Genomic DNA, 15,680 nt, shown 5'->3' on the forward strand with positions numbered 1-15,680 from the left:
CAGATGTTACACCCATAGTTACATGCTGAAGAAGCATCAGTCTCACTTATGCTCTCTGAAGATGCACATTCACCAATAGCTGCTTGTTACAAAATAGTGAGTTTTATCATTTAACTGTGAATAGTAGAAAGCCTCCAAGCACTGATCTCATGCAGTTGGTACTCAGAGTGCACTGATGGCCTTCATTAACACTGGGATTGTTTTTATACCATTTATCAGCCCTAACAATAGAAATCAGGACTGAACGAGAGCAGTTCAGTCTTTTGAGGCATGTCTAGATAACAATCAGTCATACAATTGTTTTTTTTTTTTTCACAATGTCCCTGTGACCTAAACATTTCCTCATGTTTGTCTATTTTTTCAGTTGATTAAGACATTCCCTGTATTGAAGTGCTACACTCAAAACTCAATACTGGCTTCTTGGTTCCATCATTCTCACCTGTGTCATCTTCTTAAACTACCACATGAGGGCACACATGTAAAGGTTTTGGTATGTCAGTAATTTAGATATAACTTTCTGCAGATGTGCAGTATGCATGTTGTTGTTTCTTGTTATGTTGATTATCTAGGTTTATTAATGGACTCTATTACATTGTATTGTGCCGACATTTGCATGTACTAAATTAATCTCAGTATTTAGACATGCACGCTGGCTCCCTGTCACACTATGATAGCTTACTGGGACACTTGACTAAAACAAGGTATCGTTAGTGGTATTAGTAACACCTGTGCCTTTCCTGTTAGGACAATTCAATGTATGCTGTGAAAAAAGACACATTTTTACAATAATATCACATTCTTCATTTGCACATTGAGGTAAAAAAAACATGCCTTCAAAACATTTTAATGTTATGATGGATAATAAAATGTAATGCGTGTTCTATAGACTATGTATTCACTTCAACATTAAAACACTTTAGCAGAGCCACTTGACACAGTAGATTGCACTGAACACTACAGTAGCTCCAGAACAGAGGAGCTGAAAAAAACAACTAATAAACCTGTCTAGAAGTTCTCACAAATACTGAAACATCAACAGCTGATGGAAGTTGTACAAGCCTTGCTGAAAAGGTACAGGACAAATACAAAGCAGGGTAGCCAATTCTACATACAGTATTATCTAAATTACATATGATCAAACTGTGATGACTGAATGATGAATGGTGTATGATGCAACATAACAAGAGAACATAGGTGTACATCTATTTGGAGCATCTCAAATGAACACAGAACATACATTATAACTCAGAATCTTTTTAAACTGTCTCCCAAAGCAATGCAGGGCAAGCAAAAAAAAAGCAAACACATACTACCTTTGTGTTAAAAGTTTGCTGACAATGTATCAGTAAGGAATTACTTGAACGTGACGAAAATTGTACAGGCTGTAATTTGTGTGGGTGTATCTCATGTACACTATGTTATGTTGTTAACTAAAGAAAAGTGGGTATGTGACCTTAAAAAAGTAAATTAAAAGTACAATCTAAAGAGGAAAACTGGTATTGGTGATTAAAATCATTTTATGGAAAAGTAAACGCATGTGGTGGTGTGAACTAAAAAGCACAAAAAGAAGATTAAATATGAAAATAAAATGAAGAAAAATAGTCACCTATGGTACTCGATAATAAAGCGTCTGCAAGTCAATGTCAAGGACCAAACCTAACGTTGTGGCTGTCTAAAGCAGACCTGGGTCAAATAGCATCTGCACATTTTGTTCATGTTGATTTGTTAAATGATAGGTGGGTGGGATTTCGCCCAAAGGGCTAAATCCCATAAAGATAGTCAATGTAGCATAATTCTCTGGAACTGAAAACTCACTACAAACCGAGTGAGTAGTCTTGACATATCAAATCTCAAAAACAGAAACAAATCAAAATCAATTGTTTACTAATACATTTGCAAAAAAAACAATCAACTGTATTCATAAAACTATGGTTCTGTTTTTAGGAAAACTTTGCAGATGTTTATTATCAGAGTCTACAAAATGAAGAAATGGCCTCCAAGCGGGAACTATTTTTTTTTTACACAACCTCAAAAACAAGAAAAACAAAAATAAATACGTTTTTTGTTCTTGACTTTTTCCGAACAGTTTCTTACTATACCCAAAATGAATACTAGCATCAAGCTGGATGAAAAGCCAAAGTTACCAAACAGGCATCAAGTACTTCCTGTGTTAGCAGGAAATGCCATACCTGCATGCGATTCCCTGGAGGTGCTGAGGTTGCATTTGGGCTCGATTAACCCTGACTACAATCAGCCCCTTTTTACTGTACTGACAAACACCCTGCAGCTGTGCTTCTCTCTGCCTTTCTATATCTCAGCTCTGCTGTAGAGGCCAAAGCAGTCTATGCGACCCTAAGAGAAGTGTGGAAGTGCCAGTTATGGTCTTCATTACTGCTGTCCTTAATCAATTAAATGACCATTAACACTCTCCCTCTCCCTGCCTCATTCTATCAGCCTCAAATTTCAACACTGCTTGCAGAGTACACACTCACCAACTAGGCGCAGAGGCTCAAGGCTGGACCAGACAACTTACAAATCCAATCCATCCATTTGTTTACCTCTTTCCTCCGTTCCAGCCTAGCCTTCCTGAGACTTGTCAAGTCTCCCTGTCTCTTTCCCGGGGAAGCTCAGGGATCTCAACACATACATACACACACATTTTATCACAAGGGGGGAAAAAGCTCATTGAAACCACCCTGCTCTCACTACATTTGCTTGTAGTGATTCTACGCTTTCTTAATCATTTCCTCTCCCCTGTTATCTCCTCCTCCTCTTTCTCTGCTTTAGGGTGTCTTCTCTCCTGGCTGAGTGGCAAGCAGGCTTCAGCAGTTGGCTTCCTTTGATTCCAGTTTTGCCTGGTTCAGCCCACTTTGGCCCAGCTGAGGAAAGCAGGGATGTCTCGGACTGGGACGTTGCGGGTCAAAGCTTTGACACGCAGGTTACGGTCATCTGTAAGGAGTACCACTTCCCTTTGGAGCCTCACTGTCCCATCTGTGTGTTGGGGGGGGGGGGAGAGAGCCAACAGTAGTAAGAGATAAACTCAGAAGACATTATTCACATCAACCTACATGTTTGCATGTGTGTTAGGAAATATAAACACTGAATGAATAGCAGTCAATGTTACATACTTCTCTGACCAGGCATGAAATCTTTTGCCTTGTCTTTGCAGTAGTGGAGGCAGCAGGACAGAATCAAATCATCATTGGTACCCTGGGGAAAAATAGAAAACTAAGTCACTGAAAAACAGTAAAAACATTTGATGTAAGTAGTAATGTTCCATCAAGAGTCAACCACCGCTTCCCAGCAAAAGAAACAGCCTAATTTCATTTCACAATCTGAAACCAAATTACCAAAAGGTAATAAAATAAAACAAACATTTTGAGCAACATTTATTTGGGCTCTCACCTGCTGTCCAGAAGTGTCTTCACTGCGGAAGGCAATAGACTCGAGCTGATTTCCTCTGCTTGTCAGGGCCCTGAGGTACGGTTCCCTGGCTTCGAATCCTTTCTCTAGGAAAGCCACTGCCAATCGGGCCTTCTCCTGCACAGCCCGCACATGGGCCGCACTAACGTTATAGTTGCCCCGACCGCCAGTGCTGCGTCCTCCTGACCCCACTCCTCCACCAAAGTTGTCCTGGCCTTTAGCCAAGCCATCTAACTCTGTAATCACTGAGAGAGAGAGAGAGAGAGAGAGAGAGAGAGAGAGAGAGAGAGAGAGAGAGAGAGAGAGAGAGAGAGAGAACACATCACACCACGAGTATACATAAACAAAGATGTTCTGTTTCTACACTAAACGCCAGACACATGGGGCATTATTTTTGGGCTGCACAATATATCGTTTTGTTATCGTCATCGTGATATCAACTGGTGCAATAAACACATTGCGAAAGACTGCGACATATCGCGAAAGACACTATTTTCTGTTAATTGAAAGAAAGTATGAGCAGAAAACTTAAAAAAAAAAAAAAAACTTTAAAATGTAGCTGTCACTTTTAGTGGTGCATTTTATATTCAATTCAATGTTCAATTTGTTCAATAAACGAATGTTGGAAATGATTTCCTTTCATGAGTTTTAAATTAAAGAAGCAATTTGTTGTATTTTAGCAGAATACTGAAAACAGCAGAACTGAGTACACTTTAATATTGGTTTATTTATCGCAAGTAATATCGTCATTGCGATATTCAACCCGTTATCACATATCGCATGTTTTCCTCATATCGTGCAGCTCTAATTCTTATCATTCATGTATTCCTTCATCCCTATTTCTAGAGAGCGTAATTATCCATTCATTTATTTCCTCTTTTCTTTGTTTCTGTCTTTCACTCTTACCGATGAGTGGCACAACAATGATGTATGTTCCACACTGAAGGAGTCTCTTCAACCCTCCCAAATGATCAATGAATCCATTGGTATCTGGAACCAAAAAGAGAGGCCTCACTTCCAGCTCCAACAGCCCGCCTGTCTGCAGCACCGCCTAGAACACACGTGTTAAATTTGATGACATTCAACTCTGCTAACTCATTGATTTTTGATTCTTTGATAATTCACTTCATATAAAATGTCAAACAAACATACAGAGGAATACCCATCACAATTAACTCCCAGATTTGAATACCTATTATTATTATTATTATTATTATTATTATTATCATATACGTCTGTTTTACCTGTATTTTATCCTTGCGCTTCTGTTGCTGTGCCAGTTTGTTGGTTAGGGCGTGGCGTCGCGCCTTCAGCTGTCTGATGTCATTCTCACTGTCTCCCGCCTCCTCCTCTTCTTCTGATGCGGAGAGAGACGAATCTGCCTCGACTATGACATCATCAGCCTGCCAAACAGACACGGATAAGACACACTTTCAGCAATTGGGCTTCTGCTACTTTCAACAGTGTCTTCTGAACTGCAATGAAGATTCAATTTACACTGTTTTGTGTAGGTCAAATTTTTAAAGAAAAGAGTGCAATCAGAGAAGAGGAAATATTGTTAGAGGGGAAGTAGGAAAAAGACAGTCACCTCTTTCTCTGTTAGAGAATCCTGCCTGCTCCTTGTAGCCATTGAGTGGTTAGGTGGAGAAGTTGCCACAGAGATGTATTTGCCTCCCTTGAAGGCCAATAGAGGCTCTTCCTGTCCACACAGAGCCTCCAGAAAGTACTTGAGCACTGTCACTCTCTTACAATCTGCTGCTATTGCCTAAGGGAAGAGGATGGGGGTATATGTGCATGAGGACAGGAAGAGGACAATAAGGAGTACATGTAAAAGCCTGCACTCTGACAGTGACAAAAGGATAATCAGTTGAATGGTCAGTAATTTCATAGGAGTATAAGTATGTACCAGGGCTGCAGTGTTAAAATATAAGGAAATACACCTTTACTTTCCACTCACCATGTCAGTGTGTTGGTCTGTGTAACAAGGTTCCTGTGGTGCAGCAAGCAGTGGTACAAAGCCAGCAAGCAGCCGGTCCTCCTTCAATTGCAGCACAGTCAACTCCTCATCTCCCTCCACTTCTTCAGTGTCGACTTTGTACAGCGGCACTTCCTCATGGTCTACACGTGCCAGCACGTTACACAGGTCAGCCAGGCACTGCCAAACATCAGGGCTGCAACTTGATGGAGAAGAAATGCCACAATTAATGGCGAGGAATACATAGTTTAAAGAACTAACTACTGTCTGCAGAGAGTTGGTGTGTGTGTGGTTTGTGTACAAGTAGCAGTAGAGGCCATGAGCAGAACCGACAATAGTATCTTAAAGCGACTATAATAAAAAAAATGTAATTTAAATGTAGATTTAATTTAATACATGATGATATGTCAATGGTATGTTCACAACTTGTTTCCACTGCCCTCAAGAGGCCAAAAAAGATCTGTTACTGGAGGTTTAAAGTACTCACTCTATACTGCACGGTGGTGGGTTCCACTGGTCTGGTTGTCCCAACATCCAGTCAGACCAGACCTTGATAGTTGGCAGCAGTTCTCTAAGGTCCAATGGGAAGGCAGAGACCCTCACCATACCCTCCAGCTCCTCCTCTCCATCTGCCATGGGGACTGGTTCTAAAAAAGAGACGTTTTTAAAAATACAACACTTCATAGTAAAACAAACAAAAACAAAATTAAATTCACAAAATGTTATCACAGCTGTACAAATAAAGATGGTTCTTTCAAGATGTCAAGTCCAAATGAATTTAGAAAACCCATCCCTTTTTACGGTCAAAAACTATGGAATGATTATTTTTAACATCATTCTTACAAGTTAAAACTAAATGTCTTGGGGTTTATCCAGACATTTCCAAAGAAACTAGCCACTGTTGTTTAGCCATGTAGTCGGAAAATAGTGTATTATTTTTTTGTTTTGTTAAGATTATTTTTTGGGCATTTTCAGCCTTTATTTTAGAGAGGACAGCTGAAGACATGAAAGGGGAGAGAGAGGGGGAATGACATGCAGCAAAGGGCCGCAGGTCAGAGTTGAACCCGGGCCCCCTGCGTCAAGGAGTAAACGTCTACATATGGGCGCCCGCTCTACCAACTGAGCTATCTGGGCACCCATAGTGTATTCTTTAAAGAAGAGTAGTAGATGATACAAGGAAGACAGCGCTGACTGCATGTTTAAATACACTGTTACTATTTAGCTCTATGAATAACGTCCACCAATGTGCTGTGGGATCGTACTATTGTAATTCTTGTCATTTAACTGTTTGTGTGATCTGGATGAAAACACCATAATACTAATTTTGACCTTAAATTCAAGTGAGTGTAGAGCCACAATTTCAATAAAGGCTGCTGATCAAATACTTTTGGAGCTTCCAGTGTTCGTACCTGCAGGAGTATCCCTGAGCAGCTCTGTGCAACGCTGCACCAGGAGTGCGAACATGCTGAGACCCAGGGCAGTGCTTTGCTCTTGTAAAACGGACCGCACTTCTCCTTCTTCACCTGATAAACGGAGACAAGAATTTGAAACAGCACTTCCTCATCACTCTTTGTATCAATATTACCAATGACTTGTGTGCAGCCCCAGCATGTGTTCATTTTTTATTTTTTATTATTGTATTTAAGTTGGGAAAAATAACTGCATGTGAGAAGATGAGATTAAAAGTGTGGCAAGGAAGCGCTTCAAGTTAAGTCAAATTTTACACAACAAATTAAATGAAATAATTACCTGCATCAAAATAGAATTAGTTGTTCATCAGCCATGCATTTGTAATATTTGTGCAGATAAACACAATGATTTAAAGCTCTGAAGCAATATTTATTGTTTGATGAAAGAGTGTGTGAGTGTGTGTGTGTGTGTGTGTGTGTGTGTGTGTGTGCGTGCGTGTGTGTGTGTGTGTGATCACCTCTGCTGTGAGCATTGTGTATGGTGAACATGTTGATGGTGATGATCTGCAGCATGTGCATGCTGCCCAGTAGGGAAGGGCCATGCTGGAGCAGAGTCTTAAACTCCTGCAGAACACGGCTCGCCACTTCAGGGAAGGATTCCATGCTGTATGGGCATGACAGACACATTGATAAAGAAATACACAAAAACATACACAAAAAAGGCACACACAAAAATAAATAATTCATTCAAACTCATTGTCTATGAATTTAAGAGCTGGAATACATGGGAGATCACTCACCCCACTTTAGTGAAAAGCTTTCCATGTGCATGCAGGAAACTCAGAATGAATCTCTTATTTAGCTGGAGAAGAAAGAGAAGGCAGAAAGACAAAGAAAAGTATTACTAATCATTTATTAATTTGTGCAACAGTTTTATTTAGCTACAAGCTAAGCTAAGCTACTGAAGCTGAAAAGAGCAGAGAGGATAAACACACAGACGTCTCTTACAACAGGATACACTGACGAATAGGGAAGAGAAGCAAGGTACACTGGAAAGCAACAAAATAGATGTATTAAAAACTAAATAACTTAAAATGGTTATGGCACAAAGCTACTACTTGCATTTTTGTAGGATATTTAAAGCTACTTAGTATAATCACTGGAACTGCTATACAGCATGTCAAAAACTGGTATCTTCTAAAATGTGCAGCGAACAAATGGATAAATGTCCAAATATTCCATATAAACACATGAGAAAATAGCCTGTTCCACTTAATAAATACGTGGTTAATTATTGCGAGCAGAAACAAACCAAAAAATGGCCAAATAACAAAAAAATGAAAGATGGGTTCAAGAGGGAGTTATAAGTAACTACGATGAAAACAAAACATTAGTAAGACAGAAGTAGACATTAAACTCTCTATAAAACAATGTGTGAGACATCTGCAGGCACAAGTGTCTAAGTGTTTTGAAAAAAAACATCAAAAATACCTGTAAAAGACATATGACGCGTGAGACTATGAGAGTGCAATATGAGAGAGAGCGAAAGAAAGAAATGGATCTTACATCACTAGCGCTGAGACTGCCCAGCTCTCCATCCTGTTCAGAGTCTCTGCTTGATTCACGACCTCCTCTCTGAGACGATGGGGTTGCCGCTTGTCCGCTGGGACGAATCCAAATCTCCACACGTGCACCATCTTCCCCTCTTCCTCTTCCTCTTACTGCTGGGCCCCTGGAGCCCCCTTCATGCTCCTGCCTCCTCCTTCGCTCAAGCTGCTCTGTCTACAAGAACAAAGTCTGTAAACAAGAAGCACCTTTGCTGCCTAAAGTTTTTACTCTTATTATTGATGTGGCACAAGTTAATGACTGAAGTTTGTGTCTGACCTTACGCTTAGCTTCCTCAAACAGACTCATCAGGCTTTCCTTTGCAGTCAGGATGGGGTTGGAAGCTGCCAAGCTGCGCATGTAATAATACACAGCATCCAACTTCCGCTTCTGTAAGTTAGGGAGGTGGAAAGAGAGTAAGAGGAGGAAGGTATACTACAAAAGGAACCACACTGGGTGGGTGCGAACAGACCATTACTCAAAATATAGTTCTATTTTTCAATTATCCCAGGGACATGCCAGGAGAAATACAGTTAGTCACAAAAGAAATTAAGTTACTTAACTACAGTTATCTAATCATTGCCTGCAAAGAACATTTTCAGCTAAATATCCAACTCTCAACTTTCCCTACTTAAGCTACATATCACTTACTGTGTAGACTGCCAGCAGGGCCAGCTGGTTATATGGTCGTCCATTTTTAGGGGCAATCTGCTGGGCTTTCAGGTACCAGCTACGGAAAAATGCAAATGTGTAGTTATGAGATACCATTACAGAAACTTTCTTGAAGATATGGCCTTTCAAAAATTTCTGCTTCTACTTTAAATTATAAAAAGGTATTCATCTAATCGGTCATATACAGCTAGGAAAGAACATAACTCTGTTATGGTACAAAGTCTATAGCAGGTAGCATCACGGGAAAAAATTGTCCAAGACTAAGACGGTTTTTTAAGCAGTCAGAGATCTTGAGACCTGTAAAAGGCATCTTCAAAATAATCAGGACTAAATGAAAATTGGTTGTCTGGGAGAAATTAAACAAGTGTTAAATTTGCCCCACGACGTTCGGACACTAGTTCAAGAGTGACCAGATTTTGACATAGTAGCCTCCTTACTCAGTCAAAACAAAACGTTAAATGACAATATACATCCCGTGCTCTTGAACATGTCTAATACATTAAACAACCTTTTTTACAGCCTACCTGCGAGCCTTGCCGTAGTTGGCCGAGTCACTGGCTTGTTCACGGTAACGTGCTATATCTCCCTGACAAATCATGCAGCGCTGAGCACTGATAAGTGCATACTTCACCTGAAAAAGACAGAAACAAAAACATTTTCAGAGTTTCAAATTGCATTTTTATTGCCCAATTTAGGCATTTACATTGGAAATATAATTGATTTTAAGATGCATTACTTGATAAATCGTTACAGATGTTCAGTACACACACAGACTAAAAGACGTTTTGCTTTACCGTTTTGCGTAATGGCCGAGCCCTGATAGCCATGCCATCCATGTAATCCTCTAACTTAAACTGGTACACTGTCTGCAGCTTCTGAAGCAGCGCATTAAAGAATAATGCCCCCTGTAAAACACAGATAGTGATCACAAAGGACAAGTGAAGTTACATATTTAATGTATGCTTTACAGGCTGTCCTCATATTCAAAATCATATAAAAGTTTTAACAATTATGAATGTATTGTGGCCTGTTACCCCTACAAGAAATTAAAGCTGTAACATGGTTTTGGACACAAATATTTCCAAGATTCTTAGGCAACATATAAACAAAATACACTGGGTATATTACCTAATGCAATACTAATTTGGGGTTTACTGATCCCACTGCTTACCCAAATACTAAGCAAGGTCACAATTGTATATCTAATAAAAGTGCCCAAAGAGACTTCTAGCATTTGTTTTGATGTATCCTCAAGCAAGAGTATGAATCCTGCAACCCCCTTGCAATAACCTCATTTTGTGAAACTTTGCCCCGTCTGAATTTCCCATGCATTCCTTACCTCATCAAGCAGCGTAAGAAGCATGTTCCTGATATGAGGGGTGTTGTCATAGGTGGGGTCTTTGAGTAGCTGCCGGAAGTGCTCTATGACCTGGTAAAAGACATTCTTCCACAAAGCCTGATCCACGTTCTGTGAATCTGAGAAGTCGATGTCTGTCAGGATGACCTGCTCATATAGCCCCAAAAGGTCCGCTCTAGAAAACAGAAGGGCATAACAGGACAGGACTGTACTGACTCAGTTCTGTTGAGGGCATCTGGCAGCCAAACAAGTAGTGCAAGACAAACAATAAAACAACCCAAACACACAGAAAAATGCAACTAACACACATCTTAACCCCAAATCCTCACCTGAGCTGGGCCATGCGATCCAGTCCGTCAGCACTCACTCTGTCTCTGGACAGCAGGTTACTGAGCTGGAGCTCCTGTGCATCTGCAGCCCTCAGCAGCCTCCCCAGCTCCCCTCTGGCTTGTTGCGCCACCTCTTCAAATGTCAAACTACCTCCTGCACCAGGCTGGGAATAACCTGCTCCCCTGTAACTCCCACAGAACTGACCCACACCAGGGCCTGGGTACATACCATTAGGGGGAGCCATTTGGTAGGGCCCCATATGATAAGGATATGGACACCGCTGACTGGTGGTGGTGCCGGGACTATGTGGGTTGCTGGTGGGCATGGGGTAGCAGTAGGGGTTGTCAGAGTTTTGGAATTTGTAGTAGGCCATGGAAGTCTTCTGGGATCGTAAGTGCTCACCCTGCGGGACTGGAGGACTGCCTGCTACCTCATCATCCGTGTCCAGAAAGTGAAGTTGTCCATATCCGGTCCCTGTCTGAAGATATATAGGCTGTTGGAGGGATGAATGCTGTGAGGATTGGGTGCTGGTAAGAGCAGGTTTCTGGTCGGGGTTATTTGGATCCCAGAGTCGTCTAACTCCTCCTCCTCTGCCTCCTCTACTCCTGCCAGCTCCTCCTCCCCTAATTCCACCAAAAAGAAGCCTTTGCCCAACCTCAGGTGAATTAGAGATGTCTGTGCGGGCTGGAAGCACCAGGATACCTCCACCCCTGCCACGAGGAACCAAACCTGGCTTGCGATGTTCTGACACACCACTATGTGACCCGATAGCAGACTGTTTTTCTAGAGAAACCCTTAGGATTCCCCGACCTCCTCCTTTGTTTCCCTTTGGTCTGTTCTTTTCTTCCCTCCGCCTTTCTGCACTTTGTTCCCCACCTCTTCTCCTTCTTCTATCTTCTGCTATGTCACTCATCTCACTCCCTTCCAGTGATTCTGTAGATGATTCCCCATTGGTTGTCCAGCTTTGTAAATGACTCCTTCGTCCTTCTCCACGATTAGCCTTCCCCTCTTTGTTATTGTGCTTTGGCTCCAAGCGTGGCCACTTGGTACTCTCCACATCCATCCCTATTCCAGGACCATCCAGGCTGGTCACACTGCTGGCTGAGCTACTGCTGCAAGTTCGATTCCGTGAGCGCCGAATATCTGATTTGGAATAGCGTTTTGAGGTTGGTGCTGTGATGTTTGCATTAGATTTGTTTCTATCACCTCTTTCTACAGCCCCGTCAGCTTCTCGTTCTGTCTTAGCATCTTTCTCAGCATCTCTGGGCCGGTTGTTGTTGTTGTCTCCTCTTCTACTTTCTCTGCGATTTTCTTTTCCTATGCTTTGGTGTGTCTCTCCCATCTTACCTGGTTTGTTGTCCCTATCTGCTTCTGCTTGCCTCCTGTCTCTTTCCTTCTCCACTTTTGCTAGGTCGCTCTTTCCTCCACCACCTGCTTCATCTTCTCCTCTTCTTGAATCCTGATTCCTCTCTTTTTCCTTCTCTCCTCCCCTTTTCCTGCGGTTTCCCTTTTCTCTCTTCTTCTCTTCCTTTTCTTCCTCCTCTTTTGTTCCCTCCTCTTGGCCTCTCCTTTCCTTGTCGGTTGTTACCCATCTCCTGCAACTTAACTCTTCAACGGCTTGGCCTTCACATCCCACTTTACCCTTTTCTTTTACACTGAGTTTTTCTACTTTGCTAGTAATTTTCTCCACCGAAGCATCAGACGGTAATGGTTTTTTTTCCACATCTTGGCTTCCTTGCTTTCTGTTTGTCTCACTGGATTTAGACAATTTTAAGTTTTCCTGTGTACCTTTTACTTCTTTATTTTTCCCTCCTTGCTTCTGTATGAATGTTTTTTTGTTTCCCTCCCTTTCCCCTGTACTCATCTGGGATTCTGGCTCAGTTTTCTGCTTATTTTCCTTAGGGGGAGGCTTATCCTGCTCTTTTCCAACTCCAGAATCCTTTCCCTGTATGCTCCTCCGGCTTCCAGGTTGATACAATTCTCTGTCTGGTTTGCGGGCTTTCCGTGTCGGCTTAGCAGCTCCAGCAGGTTCCTGGTGTTCTCTGTCATTTTCAACAAAGACTTTCTCTTGATTTGCTTCTGATTTAGACTGCGAGTGGCTGCCTTTTCTACAGTTCTGAGTGTTACTTCCGTCACCTCTCATCCTGTCTTCATCTCTTTTGTCAGTGTCTGCCCCACTGTATGTGCACCCATGTTTCTCTAAAACTTTTTCAGAGACACCCTTTTTCTCACTCTGTGATGGTTGATCATGTTCATGTGAAGCAGCAGCCAGGAGATCACTTAGACCAGTTTCTCCCTCCTCACTGTTACGGTGACACCGTCCATGTCCAGCTACCGTCTGGTAGCGCTGCAGTTCAGGACGCTTTCCGTCACGCTTCCTATGCTGCTTGTGTACGTGATGCTCCTGATGCTCCTGTTGCTCCTCTGCAGAACGAAAAACAGAGAAAGAAAGTAGATGGAATATGGATATTAAAGAATAAGGTTGACATATTCTGTTTCTGTCTTGTTGTCAACAGATCCCATGAAAAAAACAAATTCAACAATGCCTCAGATTGTCTCTCAGTACTTTCTGACTTCCCTACCCTGTCGCTTCATTTCCATTATGGAGATAAATCTTTAAAAATGGGTTACAAATACATAGCTTGACATGATCAGCTGGGCCCTGTAGTTTCTTATCAAACATCACTTGAACAGGAGTAAACTGTGCATTTGTTGTTGGAAACTATTTTTAGCTGTGATTAATATGCATTTGCTGCATATTATTGTACTGAATATTGATGGCAGCAGAAAGGTGCACGTTGGACTGACTCAAAATTAAATTACAGTCCCTGTGTTCATCAAAAAGAAACAGGTCAACAAGTACAATGGAGTGTCTAATTGAGGTCTTCTTTTTTTAATTACAGCTTTTGGGAAAAAAATGGTGGGAAATCAATGGATAAGCTACACCAGACTCTAGTGGGATTTGCTGACAATAACAAAAATAAGCAATATCAATAACAACAACTGAAGTTCTGCCTGTTTGGGACTAGCTAAGTCACTGGAGATAAATAAAAATAAGAGCCTAGGGGGGAAACAGATGTGTGAACATTTACACAATAGTGCTACCCCACTAAACACTGCATTAATTAACATGAAAAAGATGTCGTCTGTTCACAGCGTTGCAAACAGAAAATACCTAGCTACAGTTAATGTCAGAAAGCATTTCCTGTCTGGAATTGTGAAAAAGTTCACATAGGAATCTGCAGCTACAAATAAACTTCGACTGGAAAAAATGGGTAACGTTAGTTGGCGTCAGCTAATTTTCCAACGTCAACTTTAACTAGCTAACGTAAAGATTACAAAAGTCGAGCTAATCAGTCGTAACCATGGATGTAGCTAAAACGTTAACGTTAATGAGGTCGTTAACACCATTCAACGTTACATTCAGCGTAGCGGACACATCCCTGCTACTAATGTACATAAAGTATAGGGAATAAATATAAAAAACAGTACGAAAAATATTAGCAACAGGGGTTAAATCGTGACAATAGTCGCACATAAATTATCTGGTGTCGTTATGGTTGAGGGGGGCGTTTAAAACAGACCGCGCGGGACCAAATAATGGACAGGCAGATAGCTAGCTAGCTTGCTAACAACATTAACGTTAGCTGGTTACAAACTTAGCAACTCCATAGGCTACTTTTATCTAACTTGGGATACTTCTTCGCTTCAATTTATTGCCTTTTTCACTAGCTAATGTATTCCTTCCGAGTATCTACTTCACTTCCTCTCACCTTTCTGGCAGTAAGTAATATTGATTGAATTCGACGCTTCAGCTCGGAGTTCCGCAGCTGAGATTCGCACTCTATCCAGTTCGTTCGCCATCTTTTGCTCTCACTAAAAACAAACACAACAAGTTAGTATGGTGGCCCAGCTGGATCAAACATATGGTGACAATGAAGCGAAGGTAGTCGGGTAATATAGTACGGCCCAATTTAACCTGTGCGCACAGTTTATTAATCCGTTTCAGATCCAGGTAAAAGTAGCAATATTAGACTATTTAACGTTGAATAATTCCATTATAAGTAAAAGTCCTGCATTCGAGATTGTTGATTATTGTAGCATACTACACAACACAGCACATCAATCTCCATCGGGTTAAATAGGCCTACAGTTTTATCTTATCTTATCTTAACTTATAGCGTTACTACTAGGCTATTACTATTTAATAGTAGTAGTAGTAGTAGTAGTAGTAGTAGTAATAATTAAACTTTTTAGGCCAAATGAAGAAAATGAAGTCCGTATAGTCTTATACAGAATACTAATGCAATTTCTTTACTCTTAGCCTTTTTTGTTTATTTTATTCATATCTATAGCCTACACAGTATACTAATTTCTGACTGTGCCTATTCATCTTCATTGTCCTTAAGATCGTTTGACTGTATGCTCTTTTGATGTAATTGCTGGTTTTGTTTTATAACCCTTATCCTATGTATACTAGCTATATTTATATTCAATATTGTTTTAACGTTTTCGTAAAAAATGTTTTGCTGCCTGTTCAACCAGAAATCCCTTTATTTCTTTATTTTATAGAGAGCATATTAACAAATAGGCGCATCTTGCCATGTGCATATACATTGTATATAAATAAAATGAATCTTAATAAACATTTTTCGTTACAATTTGACCAAATGTGTGTCAGTCTAAAATGTGTAGTTATGTAATTCTTATGTAGGCCTTGACCTACATATATGAGGCCTGGGGTAAGGGGCTTAAAGGTCCACATATAAAGACAGACTGATAACCCTTCATATCCTTCATACACACCCTCAATTCCACATATAGCCACTAGATGTCAGGATTGATGATTTATTCCCATTTTTAGCTCAACTGTACTAACCCTTTGAATTGGCATGACATCAACTGACAT

General features: G+C 40.9%; 1 protein-coding gene across 1 annotated transcript; it reads right to left on the reverse strand.

Annotated features, from left to right (window-relative positions):
- Window positions 1–828: 828 nt before the first annotated feature.
- On the reverse strand, window positions 829–14,658 carry smg6 (SMG6 nonsense mediated mRNA decay factor). Its single transcript, XM_078265354.1, has 19 exons — window positions 14,545–14,658; window positions 10,771–13,195; window positions 10,424–10,616; window positions 9,879–9,989; window positions 9,609–9,715; window positions 9,064–9,142; window positions 8,692–8,802; window positions 8,374–8,589; window positions 7,608–7,669; window positions 7,326–7,471; window positions 6,808–6,921; window positions 5,886–6,045; window positions 5,381–5,600; window positions 5,012–5,188; window positions 4,668–4,826; window positions 4,330–4,474; window positions 3,406–3,668; window positions 3,129–3,210; window positions 829–2,991 (listed from the first exon to the last, which is right to left on the reverse strand). Exons 1-19 carry the CDS (start codon window positions 14,633–14,635, stop codon window positions 2,861–2,863), a joined length of 4,992 nt encoding a protein of 1,663 aa, XP_078121480.1. The 5' UTR covers window positions 14,636–14,658; the 3' UTR covers window positions 829–2,860.
- Between the last annotated feature and the right edge of the window lie 1,022 nt (window positions 14,659–15,680).

The sequence above is a fragment of the Sander vitreus genome, chromosome 13 (genome assembly GCF_031162955.1).
Source record: "Sander vitreus isolate 19-12246 chromosome 13, sanVit1, whole genome shotgun sequence".
Taxonomy (NCBI): Eukaryota; Metazoa; Chordata; class Actinopteri; order Perciformes; family Percidae; genus Sander; species Sander vitreus.